Consider the following 13,992-nt stretch of genomic DNA (forward strand, 5'->3'; position numbering starts at 1 on the left):
AACCAGTAACATTTTATTGAACACTGTGTGGAAGACATGTAAATATTACAGATAGGTCTACTAGTGTTGAAAAAGGATGAAATAAATACAAACAGAACTTGAAATCCCATAGGGATATATAAAAACATTGTTTTTCTTAAAAGTCTCCATTTAGCAAAAGAAAAAAAAACATCTTCAATACTAAGCATAAATACAAACATGTTTCTAAAATCTATGCCCTATAGATTACCTGGTTATTATAACTAACATACATACTTAAAATCATCCAAGACATTTTTTCATTAAGTACAAAATAGGCCATTTCATCGTTAACTGTGACCGTTACTGTTATCAGTTGGAAATCTGATGCATTAACAAACAAACCATTCTGCAGCATAACTTCTCAAATCCTGAGTGAGATCGAGTTGAAAACAAAATACCGGGCTATGATCCGCTATAAAGCCACTTTTTTATTAGGACTGTGGGTTTCATATCTTGTAGCTGCTTTAGCAAAAGATCAGCACCGTCTGAAAATGTTTTATCCATGACAATCTTGACATTGCTCACTGATTTCAGATTAAGGGGATTTCTGAAGTCTACAAGATTTTCACAGCCAGTTACTTTACTTTTCATCGCAAATTTCTGTTTGTGAGTTTGTTGTCTTTTGGACGGCAGTTCAGCACTAGATTTGTCATTTAATTTGCGTTTGGAAGAGTGAGTTGACTCTGAGGTTTCCAAGAACTTAAGAAAAGAGTCTTCAAGTCCTAAAGGCTTGAAAGACCCTGGCATAACCCCATCGTCACGTTGTTCTTGGGCTGTAGGGGTTCCAGGATTTGAGTTCTCTCTTGAGCTGTTAACAGTCGAACGATTCCGAAGTGTCTGCATCCTCTCTGGACAAGCTGGTGTAGGATGTGCAGGTTTTCTGGGACGGCCTCTTTTAGTTCCTCCGTCCGTCCCAGTGGAAGCTTGAGATTCTGCACTATCGTCGTTGGACTGCTTGCTGTCTTCTTGGCCTATTCTATCCACCAGCTCATCTGTTTTCTGGTCACTGGGCTTTTCTCCGTCGTCTGGCTCCGTCTCCTCAGAAGATGAGCTTGACGCGCCCTCTGGTTTCTTTGCATCCTTGAATCTGGCGCGTGAGTACTTTTTGCAGAAAATGAACTGGCTCCTCTGGTCTTCGATGTATCTTTCTGTGAGGCCATGAGTGGTGTAATGCTTAAATATACTTCTTTCAGCCCGCTCCACTGCATCGCAGCCTATTATCATGCATGGGTACTGCAGGGCAGACTTCTTGGTGCACATGGCTGATGCCTCCTCATGGGATTTTAGTGTAGGTTTTCCAAAACTAGTCCAGTGTTCAATGGACTTTCCATCTTTCTTTTTAGTGTTTTTCTTCTTCACTTTGAATTTGTTTTCTACATTCTCTTTCCCATTGTTAACCCCCGGGAAGAGTCCTACTGATTTGGTCCTTCTTCCGTCACTTGTTTTAGGATCATAAACATAATCATGCTTTTTTATAAGGTGTCTGAGGAGGTTTGATTTTGTAGTGTAAACGCGGTCGCATCCCTCATACTCGCACCTGAAAGTTGGATCAACTGAGCCGCTCTCTGAGATGGCGATTTCCTTGTGGAAATTCTTAATGTGCTCAATGTACTTATCCACAGAGTTGAAGGGGAGAGCGCACTCCGGCCGGTCACAGTTGAAAGTCCCTATGGTCATGCTGGCCATCATGGCGGTGGCTTTGTCACGGGTAAACTTGTGAAGTAAGAGGTAATGCTGCACTAACCTTGTGATTCCCATGAACACCCTTGAACAGTCTTTCACTTGACACCTGACTTCATTATCTTTGTCTACGCTCTGATCGCTCTCCTGTCCATTATTAACACTTGGCTTTTCAATGTCAGTTTCCGGTTTGGTGGGGGGGAGGGATGCCTGATGCATGGCCCTGTAATGGAGAATCAAATTCTGCTGGATGGTGAATGCGGCAGTGCATCCTTCATGAACACAGCGATATGGTCTATATGGACTGTAGGCGTCTGTTTCACACATTTTGAGGCTCAGCCGTTTCGGGGTTTTCTCTTTCCTCTGTGCTTCGTCCTTCGTTGGTGTGGTTTTGGAGCTGCTGGGTTTCTCTGGGGAAGATGAAGGAGATGCAGTAGGAGAGCTGGACTTGGGCTCTTTCACTTTACTTAATGGTGCATCTGATCGTCCTTGCTGCTCCTTCACTTTGCCAACTGGACTGGGTTTCTGTTGTAAACTGGATTTCTGTTTCACATCTGGACTCTTGTTTACAACAGCCACCTTAGGCTGCTCTGGGGCTTCATGAACTGATGGTGCCACCTCACCAAACGACCCATCAGTCAAATAGTTGGGAGGAGACGGTAGTCGTGTAACAGTTGATACTTCAGGTGTGAAGCCTTGTTTAACTGCCTCTCCTGGTAATATGATTTGAGGAACTTCTGGATTGTTGTCACTGTCTGTTTGAGGTGCAATTGCAATGTCAAGCGGTTCTTGTTTTATAGCAGGAATTACCGCTGCAGATTGGGTCATGTGACTGGTATTGGCATCAGTGGTTGCACGGCTAATAAACACTTCATCTTTGTTAAGTCTAAAAGCACGCCTGTTTCGAGCACTGATCCGTAGCTTCTGCATTTCTGCCTTTGACAGTCGATGGACTTTTTCATAGTGAATTCTCAAACCTGTCGTTCTTGTGAATGTTTTGGGGCAAATCTGACAAGGATATGGAGACAGTTTGGATGGGGTTCTCTTTAGTTCTTCAATCATCTCATTAGAGTAATCATGCATTTTACTCAAGTGTTTGAATAACGCTTCCTTTGTCATGAATGAGTACTCACAGTCATCCTGGTCACATTTAAAAGGTTTGGGTACCTTTTCAGAGGGCTTGTCATCATTTTTACTCAGCATTTTACTTTTTTCAATCTCAGGGGCTGTATCACAATGACTGACATTTTGCTCTAACGACAGAGCACTCCGCATTTTCTCTTGTGCTGCCTCAATCAAATCCAACCTTTGAAAGGCATGTGAAATTTCCATCAAGTGATCTTCTTGATAAGGTACAGCGAGGGCTGAATTAGCCAACTCTACTGGCTTCTCTTGCTGGATTTCAGAGGAAACCGATAAGGAGTTTGAATAGTCCATTATATTTGTATTTTGGGGCTCCTGTTTCAACACCATGGGTGAAGTCAAAGTGGTCAAGCTACACGATTGCTGTGAAAAATCACCATTTGACACATTGTATGTTGCTCCGTTAGTGTCAGGGACATGGGGGTCATTGAGAAAATCAAGAAAAGATGTTGGCAGATCAGCTGTTAGGTCGATTTCGTCTACAGGCCTGCACTGTGAGCGTTTAGATAAGTGACCTCCGAGAGACTTGGTGCTTGTGAACTCTCTGAAGCATCTCCTGCAGAGGACCTTGCCATCCTTAATGATGGCTGGCCATTTGGTTCGCTTGCTCAACCTGGTGCGTTTTCCTTTCTGCACGTCAGGCTCACTGCCCTTTTCATCTGAAGGGTTAGCCTCACAGTCAGCATTAAGACAGTCCTCTTCATAAGGGAACTCTGTTTGAGTGACACTGGGTGGACTGAGCATGCCATCCACGGAGTTGTCCATCGGTTCATACCCAGGAGTGGACATATTCTCTGTTTTAATGATTTGATTTGCTGCATTAAATGCAATGTGGGCCTCGGGGCTTAGACACTTCATGGGAATATCAACTGATGAGCCTTGAGTATGACAAGAGTTTTCGCTCTGAGCATATGGAGTGTGGTAACTTCTTTCATGGAGGCCATCAATTGTTGAGATATTGTTTCCATTATCCAAGTGACTTGTCATACTTTCACTGCTTTTTCTCATATCTACATTGTCTCCACTCCCCTCTGGATGCATTAGACCATACTGATGCCCTCCATTATGTATTTGCCCTCCATTGTCGAGCATCAAAGAACTGGAGACATACTGGGACATCAAACTTGAATCTGAAGGAGCGTGCGACATAGTGGGACCATGTATAGCTGCCATCGAAGGCTCTCTATCAGATGGGAGAGGCGCTGTGGTTTGATAAGGGTCTGCCTGCCATTGAGGATAGCTCCGAGAGGGGTACTCATTCATGTTAAAGGCATCTGGATAGCAGTTATTCATGGGAGGTGAAGACCATGACTGGGACATGTCTGAATGAATCATTCCGCTGGGATTACTTGGGCTTCCCCATGATGGATACAGAGTGGGGTTCACCATTGGAGTGATAGGCACAGGCTCCATTGATCCAGGATAACACTGGGAAGGTGAGGTTGAACATCCCGTTGGGTAATCCATTTGCTTCATCCCAGGTTTGTTGCATAGTATTCCTGGCTGATTTGATGGCCTGTTCCCCAGGTTCTGGGGCGGATTAGGTGAAGCTGGCCCACATGGTGCTTTTTTTGCTGTAATCTTGGCAACTTTGTTATATTTCTTTGCCAATTTCCAGTCTTCAAATATTTCCGGGTGTTGCTTCTTGACATGCCTAGAAAGACTTTTGTTTGTACTGTATGCCCTTGTACAGTCATTATATGGGCAGCAATGCAAGTTCTCCTCATTTCCAGCAGTTACAGCAGGCGTGCTGGAAGGGTATCCTTGCAGCGAAGAAGGAATTTCTGTCTTGATTTGACTTGGAGAAATAATTTGTGGAATAGCTTTTGAAACTTCATTGCTCTGTACATTATTAAGCCCCTCACCCTGTTGACTTGCCACAGGATTTGTTGTGCTGGGTACAGGGTACAATGGAGGGATCTCACCTTGCCCAGCCTCATCATGGTGCACATGAGGAGCCTCCGGTGCTGCTTCCACATCAGGTGGTGCTGCAGTGGGCTTTGTCAGCGGAGTGTAGCAGTTCTCTGGTTCTTCCATTTCAGGATCTTCCGCAGAATTCAGCATGCTTTCAATCGAGTGTTTCACTCTTACAGGACCAGCTTCTTTAGCAAGCTCTGCTAATGTGCATGGTGATGTGGTTGTCTTTGTCTCCTCCTTCATATATGTGTCTGTATTAGTCCTTTCAGGGCAGAAAACTGCAGGACTTGCATACTCTTTGCTCAGGGTGCTCTCGAGGGTTGCTTCTACTTTTGGAGTGAAAGGAGGGTTTTGATTTGTGATGGGCAAACAGTTAACTGCATAATTTGTACTATGATTCTCTTGATGAGACAAGAATTGAGACTGTGAGTAGAATATTTTGCCACAGTTATCAGTTTGGCAGGTGTAAGTAAGGTAATGCTGAGCCTCGTGATCATACAACAGGTAGGCCTCACTGAAAACTTGGCCACAGTTAGGGAACATGCACTGGGCCTTAAATTCAGGATGTGTTTTTCTATGCATGAGAAGCTCAGAATTGGAGTTAAAGTTGGCCTTGCAATCCAACTGTATGCAGATATATGGTTTGCTGCCACAGTGCATCTGCAAATGATCATTAAGATGTCTGACATTAACAAACTGCCGTCTGCAATACTGGCACACCACTTTTTGTTTTTGGATCTCTAAAAACCTCATGGCCTCTTCGTCGTCCTTGTGAGATCTGACATGAGCCATGAGGTTACGGAAAAACTTGAAAGCCTTGGAACAGTTTTTGACAGGACAGAAACAGTCTTGGCTGATGTGTGTGTCAGATGTAGTTTGTTCTATCTTAACAGGAGACACCAACTGGTCGGCAATTTGCGATTCAATTTTAACAGGACTAATGCTCATCTTTGCAGCAACCTTTGAATTTTTTGATGGACTTTTAGGGGACTGAGGTGGTTTTGTTACCTTTCTAGCAGCTTTCATTGCAGCTAGTCTCTCCTTGCAAGATTGCTTTACATGCGATGCTACATGTGGCTCTAAAACCTCCCTACTCTCAAAACTGTCAGCACAAATCGGACAAAGATAGACTCCATCTTTGAAGTGCTTCTGCGCATGGCGAACTATTCTGTGACCCAAGAACTCCTTGTCACACAACACACAATACTGCATGTAGGCTCGCCAATTTCTGAACCTGGCAGACACAAAGCCCTGCTCCCGGAGTTTTTTAGCCTCTCTGTTTTTCTCTCTTTCATCTGTGATTTCATTGAGTTCATTTGTAGTGGTTAACAGAAAATCCTCCAGATCTCTGTATTCAGGGAGTTTGCCAAGTGCACTTTCCACCTCATGTTCGTCTGTGTCATTGAGTGTGTCAATGGATGACACAATAGCTGCCTCCTCGCCCATCAGTGCCAAGCAGTTGCGTTTCAGTGTCTTCCAGTCCCAGAACTCTGGATCAAAAGGCCACTGTGTCTTCAAGGCCAGCAGTAACTCGCAGCGTAAAGAATTGGGCACTGGTAGACTCCCGTCCTCTGGCTTTTGGTCGGGTTCGTTGTACAGCGACTCCACAGCATAATACGAGTCAATGGTAGGTTGGAGGAGGAACTCAGTCAGCTGGCACGCACGCTTAACCTCTAGATCAGTTGGCAAGAGGCAGGAAATAGTTTTGCAGATGGTGGACTTGCTATCCTTATGGTCACTGGAGGTCATTTTCAGAGCTTGAATGCACATTTCCACGCACACTGGAAGCCCCACCTCTCCAACCTACGGAAATAAAAAAGTAACATAAATGTCAAGGATTTGATTAGTTGATTTGATTAGTTGTAGTATGAGTCATTGTTGGCGTGAATGGCTCTGTGTAATGGTTCTGCTATAAGCTAAAATCTGCAGACTATTTTTCTTACCTCGTTTTGGATTACTTTGATTAGAAACAGAATATGACAGACGCTTCTGCAGAGAAGAGCCATCTCTTTGCTGTGTCCAAGAAATGCATCAGCTGACGACGCTAAACGAATGAGTAGCTTACTCCAGAACAGTGTGAGTTCCCTGGAAAACATCACAAACACAACTGTTAAACACAACTAATGTTTATTTTAATTATTGACTGGGCGATATGGCCAAAAATTTTATCACGATAAAACATATCAGTCGATAATTATCACGATAAATGTCAAATTTCCTAAGTTTAAAGGCTGATCTTTGCTCCTGAATGAAAGTTGAAGAAACCAGATGGTTAATTGTGTTTTAAACTATTCTTTATGGTCAGAACATGACAAACACTTGCCAAACAGTGGATCACTTAATATATCTGAAGTAGAACATTCAAAACAATCATAATAATAAAAGAAAAGTCAACAAATAAGTTAATAAGTTAAATCTTTTTGGAGCTTTTTCCTTGACAAAATAAATATCTTAATAGAAAAAATAAGTTACTGAGTCATTTTTGAGTCAGTTGAGTCAATTGAACATTTACTATACTGTTATTGAGGAAAATTATATTGCGATGATTATCGTTATCGTTTTATCACCCAGCCCTATTATAATCTTTCAATCAAAGTCTTGGTCTAGAAAATATTACAAAACAATGAAAAATACCCATCGCAATCTCCTAGATCCCAAGGTGACATCATCATACCAAAAGTCCCAAAAACCCATAATATTCAATTTACTATCATATAGAACAAGGAAAGTCTATTTCTCACATATAAGAACATGAAGCCATTAAATGTTTGGTGTTTTTGCTTGAAACATGACCTAAATGATGAATCAATTACCAATAGTTTTCGATGAATGTTCTGTTAATTGACTAATTGTTGCAGTTTTATTTATTCAAAAAGTATACGGTATATTCAGATTACAGATAACCACTTATCTAAAAGTGTACTTGTACAGTTTCAACTAGACGGTTGCTGTTGCAGTCATGGATTAATGAGAGCAAGTCATTTATACTCTTACTCATTCAGTCACAGTTAGCCAAGTCTCACATATCCAGATCTCCACACTTGATTTTAGCACTGTGCCAGCGCTCGAGAAAGGCTGGCTGAACACCTCATCATTCTGGTATAGAGGAAAAAGCAGCCTGGCTTGTTTGTATTTCTTTAAACCCATCACAATCATCTTGAGTGCCACCAAGCCCAGGATGCAACAACGGTGCCCTCGCAAAACGGTAACATGCAGATAACAGAAGGAGCGGAGAATTCCCACTGAAGTAGTTGTATCTGCACCCTACTTCCTGTGAGACTAAAGTTGGCCTGTCTTTAGCATCAGCACAGTGAGGGTATCTTTGTTTGCTTCGGGTTTGGATAAAAGTCAGTTGCATAATACATTTGTTCCATGACCACTGTATTCTAAAGGGCAATGTGTGGTAAGTGTTAAAAGAGTATTTATGTGAATTAAACAGCAATACTTACCAGGCACAATAAACATCTCCTTGGAGAAGCTGTCGCTTGAGAAAGGCAGAACATAAACAGAGAGCTCCTTTCTCATCTGCCTCTGACTCCAAGTTGCAGATCATTTCAAGAGCATCTTTACAGTCTATTGACGCAATCTAGAAAGAGAAATAATCAAAGAAACAGTCAATTTAAATGAAATCAAATAAAGATGTTTGAAACCCCTGTTGGGCCATCAAACAAGTGCTGAATGATTACTTGGTTTAGCTAAGTCCATTTTCAGTCCAATCTGTTTTAATGATTCTTACAAAAAAAAAAAAAAAAACAACTTAAAAATGGCAGCAGAGTACTTGTTCAAGTGTTACATGTAACAACTTTGTGTGTACAAATAACTCTGCTGTGTGTCATTTCTTACCTCTTCCATTAGCTGCTCCTGATTTTTTGTCATGCAGATGCAGAGCAAGTAGGTTTGTTTGAAGTTTCCTTTTCCTTCATATCCGGCATACTCCGAGCACATCTTTGCAAGGACAGCAGCTTTATCAATGCTGTCCACTTTGATAAGGTGCTTTATTCTCATGTTCAGAAGCGTGGGACCTTCCAACTCAAGATACTCATGAACTAAGAAACAAATCATTAAAAAAAAGAGAGTAGAAGACAAGAGACAAAAGATGAGAAACTGCTGATAAGAGGCCATTCAGACGATTATAATATACACACTGAACAATTATAATTTCACGTGACTGTGCAAGTTAGGGTGGTGCATCTTCGTACAAAGTGAGAGCTAACCTTGCTCAGTTTGAGGGATTTGATTGGAGAGGATGCTGCTTAGTGTGGTGTTGGACCAGACGCCATCCTGCTGCGCCAGAACTGAGAGCAGGCAAAGCTGTGTGCTCCCACTTTCTTGTAAAAGGCTTTGTGCCAACTGCAACAGAAGATAAATAAATATGTAGTAAGTAAATTACTACAACTTCTGTGACTCATCAGTGTTAGACAGTCAAGAATCTAAAGTCATCGTTACAACAATGTTATTGTAGTGATTTTGTCACCATTCAACAGTTTAAATTTCTTCAAAGGCAGCAGTGAACAGAACATTTCATAAAATGTCATTCTTGTAAAGAGAACCAACCGAACATTCAGCCCAGTTGTTTATACTACTTTCCAATGATGAGCTAAACCAAATGCATTCTAATTGCTAAACAACCTTTCTTTGCTTATCGCTGCAAAGATAAGCCTCAGAAAAAGTCTCCGAACAGCCCTGGGGATACTGACCTTCATGGAGGACTGAAACTCCTCCCATAAGGCACCAGGGACATGCTGGGGCAGTAAGAGCAGCAGCTCCGCACAGCTCCTGTGGATCAAACACAGCCATTTTTTTAAAGCCACATTTAGGTCAAGGATGTGCACACACTCCAAAATATAAGGGTAACCACTAAGTGAGATCAGTCAGTGTGACATTTTGGAAATACAATAAAGTTTTAAACAGGAACAATGCAGGGTGTAAGTCAGTAGCAGTGAGACACTTTAGTTAGATGGCTCAATATAGGTGTTATTAAATAGTTGTTTATAATATGGTAGTTATGGAAAAACAGCTCAGAAAGGCTTCATCAGTAATTGTGATCAATACTTAAGTTGCATTCTTGGCATTAATAATGGTTGCCTCCGATTCCCTTCATTTTGTGTATGGAGTGCACCTCCATGTGCAAAGTAGCTCGTCCCAAATATGTCGAAGCTCCCCAAGAGGTAGCCTACATTTCTATTCTGTATTACAGCCTCAAGGACTTTGCCTCCAATAACTACTTCAACAGCACATTGTGCGAATAGCTGAGTAGTTCCTGTATACTGTTTGCTGAGTCTTTCCAAATGTTTCATACGGTACCTAAATTTCCTTTGAGATTTGGGTGTGTTTAGTTTTATTGTTATTGTCAAATATTTTGCATCTTTCATGTAATATCTAAAGAGATCACTGTCAGCCAAAGACAAAGCTACACCAGTGGAACAGCAAAGCAAACTAATGTTAATGCATTATAATGCTAATAATGTTAATGGTGTAACGCAGTATGTGGTGCAGTAATAGAAAATAAATAAATACATTTACTCAAGTACTATAAGTATACAAGTGTGTGTGTGTGTGTGTATATATATATTTATTTACTCCACTACATCTCAGTGGGAAATACTGTACTTTTCACTCTGTTACTTTGCATATCAACAAAAGAATTATGATGTTTTAGATAAGACATAAAAAAAATTACCCAACAGTATAAAAAGTAATGAAAATAAGCTCCACTTTTAATAGCTGCAAAACTTTTACTCAAGTCAATTATTAAATGCTAGACTTTCACTTGTAACTAAGTATTTCTACACTGTGGTATTACTATGTTAACTTAAATTAATGATGAGCTTATCTTTTACCACTGACGTCATCTGCACATCCACAACCTGTAAGCCATTCTTTGCCACATCAACTTTACACTAACACAGGAGAGCTTGAAGGAGATGCTCTCCCCTAATATACAATCTGAGCATTATATTTCTGTCATCCATGCATAACATGTAGTTACACATCCACAGTAAAGATGCTGTTTGAAAGAACAAGACAAAATAATACAGGATTTTAAGAAATTTCCAGCGACACCCCTGTCAGAGTCTCTACTCACAGTGCTAACTTTTCAAGTAGCAGTGGCACGTTTTCACATTCGGAGGAGAGACAGGAGGCGGCCTTAGCAAAGCTGAGGATAGCTACAGTGTAGACCTCCAGCAAAGGCAGTGGATCCTCATCCGTTTTCCAACGGCCAGCATGTTCCACAAGGACCTGGAAAACATTAAAATTGCTACAATTAGAATAAACCCACTGACAGATTGATTAAAGTTAAAGCCAACTGCTGATTCGGCACATCCTAGTATAGAATAACTGGCTGGGAAAAATGAAAATCCAAGCTTATAAAAATAAACACCATGTGTTTAAATCACTATTATCTTTCTTTAGCGCTGAAACAACTACTCAATTACTCCATCACGTAAAAATGCACAACATCCTGTGTCTAGCTTCTCATGTGAGGATTTGCTGCTTTTCTCTGTTTTACATCATTTGGAAATTGAATTTCTTTGGGGTTTTGGGCAACTGCCTGGATAAAACAACCAATTTAGAGAGGTCACCTTTGGCACTGGGAAATTGTGTCAGGCATGTTTCACAGTTCTGACATTTTGTAAACTCAGCAAATAATCAGTTATTCTTAAAACCAACCGACAGATTGGAGATTGGAGACTGGAGACAGGTTTCAGACCTATTTTGCTAATTTATTAACTATTTTTGTTGTATATGTGTATTTACATATAGACAAATTATGCTTAGTGATGCCCCTGTGTCAATAATATAAGCTAAGTAAAATCAGAATCAGCTTTATTGCCAGGTATGTGTAAACATACGAGGAATTTGACTAAGGATTGTACATTGCTCATGATGTGCTTACTCATAAATGTGTCCATAGTAGTAAAAAGACAAAATACAGGCTTCATAGTCATGGAGGCTGAATCAAAATCAAAGTTGTTAAGTGAGAAAAAATATTCCTCTGTACTAGGACTGATTACAAACATGTTGTAAAAGATTTAGCTTTGCCGTTTGCTTTTACTTGAAAAAGCTACTTAAGATTTTAATATATATATCACAAACTATTAAAGTTGAAATGTTTAATTTGCATCAATATTTATTATGTTATTATTTGCTGATAATGATGTCATGTAGACACCTAAAACAACAAAGCACCAAGTTATGAGTAGCCTTTTTTTATCCTCCCTCTCTTTTTTCCTTTCCCTCAGCTCAAGTAATGCCAAACCTTCATCTCTTAAAAAAGTCCCTCCATTTCTTCCACCCACAATATTCATGCCGATCCATTTCATCCAGAATGACTCTAATATGCAGCTGTAAGTTACTTTTATTAGATAAATCTCGATCATGAGCATTCAGCATACAGCCCGAGGCTCATCCCCCCCTTTTCCCCCTCAAATAACTTAAACTTAAAGTTGAATTAATTCCTCACTGCCGGTTAATGTGGGATAGAAACAAACCCATAATCTTACATTAATTTGGTGCAATGACAGTAATCCTTGCAGTATCAGATGGATATCAGGTAAATGGATACCTCGCGTGATATTTACGTGGTCAGGGCAAATTAATGAGGAGAATGTGTAATGGAGTCAGTGACCACTGCCACCCTTTCCCTTTTTAAATCACTGCCACGGCCAGCTGCAGGCACATCGGTTGCCATAAAATTGAATCAATTTAACATCTTTTTTTCTGGTGCAGGCTATATGACTATAACGAGCATCTCCGCTGATGTGGTTAGCAGGATTAATTAGTGCACAAGGCCTGGGCTAGCACCTTAGAAAAATCATTGATCTTTCCGTACGATAAAACAGCTTCATAAAAGTAACCCCTTTTCCATCAAGCGAAAACTTAAACAAGCATGGAGATGCAGTATAATAACGTCTGAATGATATTTTCTACGTGGCGTATACTCTTGTAATTCAGTGCATATCAATGCAATCGCCCTGTAAAATCTCGCTAACGTAGCTTTCCATTTTTTGCACAGCATGACCACTGCACAGGACAGGGGGACCCTGCATACCAGCTAGCAACATCCATCTGCTAATAGCTATGTGGCCTGGAAAATACGAGTAATACATGCACAATGCACACACATTGCTGTGACTTCTCGCCGCGTGGATAGTGAGACTTTGCAAATAAGTTAAAGCCACAGACAAACATCATTGAGGGAATAGCTGAAAACCGCGGAGGAGTTTTTTTCCCCATCTTGAAATGCCAGGCAGCTAGCTATGCAGCTAGCTCCTTAGCTACATTGTTGTAGCAAACGTAGACGCGCATCCTCGGCCAGGAAGCCAGAGGGGCTGCAGGCTGCCCGGGATGAGCAGCAGGAGAACGGGCTAACCTGGCAAAACTCCTGGCAGAAATGCAGCGAGGCTTCCAGCGGAGACTGCAAGCTCTCTTTCAAAGCTGTGGTCAAACCCTGGAACCGCTCTCGGAGCTCCTCGATGGCTTTCCGTGTGTCATATTCCTTCTCTGTCTCCCCCTCCGCCATCTTCACAACAATCACGACCGCGTACGCACAGATGTTACGCTGCCAGACTCGCACTCGCACGCGCACGCAGGGGAGGGGGTGGCGATGGGGTTGAGGGGTGGGGATGGCTGGGGTGGGGGAGGGCACACAGTGTGCTCCAAATACACATACACCCCCTGATGTCAACAAAGCATCCATGACCTTACAGTGGCACAAAATCACACTCTTCACACAGGCAGGGCTGAAATGTTTGCTTATGAGCTACTCTCAGGTATGACTGGACTTTCCCTGAACATGCTCCATGCTATACCATCCATGCACAGACACTACTGCATGTCAGCTATGACCTCCATTAAGCAACCTCTGGGAAGCAAATTGTATTTTCCAACAAGTTTTAACCAACCTCCAATATCTCCAAGGCAAGATAATCATATCTTTCTTGTCCCTCCAGACTTAAACACTTAAAAAGAGTGATGTTAAAATATCATTGGTTACTGTACAGTAGTTACTATGATGTGCACTACAGTTTATGTTAACTTCTTAGTTTTTAGTTCTTAGTAAGTTTTACATTACCCTCAAAATGTGTCTAAATTTATTTCCGCAAACAAACTAAGGTGTTGACTTTCCACATTACAATCTCCACACGGAATGTGCATTAAATAGGCATTTTATTTCAAAATAATTTTGATTCTGGCGCTGTTCTATGTATAGTATGTCATACCACACAA

General features: G+C 41.3%; 1 protein-coding gene across 1 annotated transcript; it reads right to left on the bottom strand.

Moving 5' to 3' along the window:
* Positions 1-13,291, bottom strand: znf292a (zinc finger protein 292a). The gene is made up of 8 exons (XM_046062930.1): positions 13,136-13,291; positions 10,847-11,001; positions 9,459-9,537; positions 8,976-9,111; positions 8,605-8,807; positions 8,211-8,347; positions 6,705-6,846; positions 1-6,564 (listed from the first exon to the last, which is right to left on the bottom strand). Exons 1-8 carry the CDS (start codon positions 13,283-13,285, stop codon positions 424-426), a joined length of 7,143 nt encoding a protein of 2,380 aa, XP_045918886.1. The 5' UTR covers positions 13,286-13,291; the 3' UTR covers positions 1-423.
* Positions 13,292-13,992: the final 701 nt, after the last annotated feature.

This window comes from Micropterus dolomieu, linkage group LG11, assembly GCF_021292245.1.
Source record: "Micropterus dolomieu isolate WLL.071019.BEF.003 ecotype Adirondacks linkage group LG11, ASM2129224v1, whole genome shotgun sequence".
In the NCBI taxonomy this organism is placed as follows: Eukaryota; Metazoa; Chordata; class Actinopteri; order Centrarchiformes; family Centrarchidae; genus Micropterus; species Micropterus dolomieu.

Excerpts from the sequence above, each read along its gene's own strand:
- znf292a (XM_046062930.1), bottom strand. The coding sequence starts at position 13,285 with ATGGCGGAGGGGGAGACAGAGAAGGAATATGACACACGGAAAGCCATC. Across the intron at positions 9,538-10,846 it reads CTACTTGAAAAGTTAGCACT|GAGCTGTGCGGAGCTGCTGC; the intron begins GTGAGTAGAGAC and ends TTTGATCCACAG. Across the intron at positions 6,565-6,704 it reads TCAAAGTAATCCAAAACGAG|GTTGGAGAGGTGGGGCTTCC; the intron begins GTAAGAAAAATA and ends TTATTTCCGTAG.